General features: G+C 35.9%; 1 protein-coding gene across 1 annotated transcript; it reads right to left on the bottom strand.

Annotated features, from left to right (window-relative positions):
- Positions 1-968: 968 nt before the first annotated feature.
- LOC123256481 (olfactory receptor 8B3-like) lies at positions 969-1,945 on the bottom strand. Its single transcript, XM_044685083.1, has one exon. The coding sequence runs from the start codon at positions 1,920-1,922 to the stop codon at positions 969-971; it is 954 nt and encodes a 317-aa protein (XP_044541018.1). The 5' UTR covers positions 1,923-1,945.
- Positions 1,946-2,062: the final 117 nt, after the last annotated feature.

The following is a 2,062-nucleotide window of genomic DNA, read 5'->3' as shown; positions in this document are numbered from 1 at the left end:
ACCATGCCATGCCAGTTATGTTCTTATCATTCCCAAGATATCCAGAGTAACTAGTATAAGAACCTTGCCTACTAGCATTTTTATCAGAAAATAAAAATTCTTTTATCAAAATTATTATCGTTAATTGCCCATTTCTTATTCTTTCCTAGTTTCCAATGATTTACCATTTCCATTATACTGCGAATGTTTATTTATTCTTCTGAGCCAGACCAGCCATATTGTACATCAATTGAGAAAGACAAAAAAAAAATCTGTATTACATTCCAATAAAGGCAGCTTTGCCTAGAAGCAATGAGATTTCAGTCAGAGAAAAAAATGAAAGAAAAAATAACTTTGGGTTTTCAAGTTAGAGGCAAATTAAACTTTGTGCTCTTATCCAAATTTTATAGCAATTGTGATAGAAAAAAAAAGCAAAAATGTAGTATTAAAAAGTTCTACATGGTCAGTTAAGCATGATATGTGAATGGGGTGGGGGTCAGAGTATTCTATTATAGCTACATCATTTTAACATTTTATTGCTATCTTCCAGGCAAATTAACCTCAATTTTATTTTACTGAATTATTCAAAATTAATAATTGACAAAGGCTGAGTGATTTACCATAAGTAAGATATAATTTATTGAATAATTTGATGTGGTATTTGCATTTTCACAGAGAGTATTAGATCACAGATTTATCTTTATAAATGATATTATGGTCCACAGAGTCCAACTACCACCATGATGCCACATGAAAAGAGTCCAAGAAGATTAAGTTACTTGGCCAGTTTCAAAGAGAAGAAACATCCAGAATCAAAGCTCTGATTTCTCATGTTCAATTTAGCACATTTCCCACTGAAAGTTTAAACCAAAGGAAATCCTTCGGCTAGAATATTGGACAATAGGAAATAGGGAGAAAGGAATTAAGGTAAAGATTCCTTCCTGAGAAAATTATAATTAATCAAAAAGAAAAGAAAAAACGATTTCACATCATGAAAATCCTACCCCTGTTCTGGAGAACATTTTTCTCAAGGTTTTCTTTAAGGCAATTTGAACATCTTTATTCCTCAAACTATAAATGAGGGGGTTTAGCATAGGCCCCATATTTGTGTAAAAGATTGAAGATACTTTCCCCTGGTCCACAGCCTCTGAGGAAGTAGGTTTGAGATACATGAATGAAGCTGACCCAAAGAAAAGAGCAACAACAAGTATGTGGGAGCTGCAGGTACTAAAGGCTTTAGACCTGCCTTCCCTGGAACTGATACTCAGGATACTGGACAGGATGAGAGCATAAGAGGTGAAGATGGTGACACTAGTCACTGTGACATTAATACCCACAATAATAAAAACCACCAGCTCATTGGCATAGGTGCTGGTGCAGGAGAGCTGGAGGAGGGGGAGCACATCACACATATAATGGTTTATGATATTGTCATCACAGAAAGACAGTCTCAGCATGCATCCAGTGTGAGCCATTGCACCAGCAAACCCTATTGTATAAGACCAACACAATAGACATGAACAGACCTGATAGGACATAGTGACATTATATAACAGTGGATTACAGATGGCAACATAACGATCATAAGCCATTATTGTCAACACATGGCATTCAGAAATAACAAAAAAACAGAAGAAAAAGAGCTGAGCCATACATCCTGAATAGGAGATGATATTTTTCTCTAAAATAAAATTCATCAACATTTTAGGAGTAAAGACAGAGGAGTACCAAAGATCAATGAAAGACAAGTTGAAGAGGAAATAGTACATAGGAGTGTGAAGGTGAGAATTCATCATGATTAAAATGATCAGTCCCAGGTTTCCCACTATAGTGATCACATAGACCGCTAAAAAGAGAAGGAATAAGGGGATCTGGAGATCTGGTTGATCTGTTAAACCTGCAAGAATGAACTCAGTCACTGAAGAGTCATTTTCCAAAAACATTCTCCTTTTGATGGATCTATAAGGAGAGGAGAGAAGTCATACCAGAAGCAGCAGGCTCTTCCCCAATTATGAAAATGGAGCACTTTTGGAAGTCTCTGGAAACCATCCTCACCATGCCATGCCAGTTATGTTCTTATCAT

The sequence above is a fragment of the Gracilinanus agilis genome, unplaced genomic scaffold (assembly GCF_016433145.1).
Source record: "Gracilinanus agilis isolate LMUSP501 unplaced genomic scaffold, AgileGrace unplaced_scaffold59483, whole genome shotgun sequence".
Taxonomy (NCBI): domain Eukaryota; kingdom Metazoa; phylum Chordata; class Mammalia; order Didelphimorphia; family Didelphidae; genus Gracilinanus; species Gracilinanus agilis.
Note: the sequence above shows the minus strand (reverse complement) of the source record. Positions and strands in the feature narration are given on the sequence as shown.

Excerpts from the sequence above, each read along its gene's own strand:
- LOC123256481 (XM_044685083.1), bottom strand. The coding sequence starts at position 1,922 with ATGTTTTTGGAAAATGACTCTTCAGTGACTGAGTTCATTCTTGCAGGT.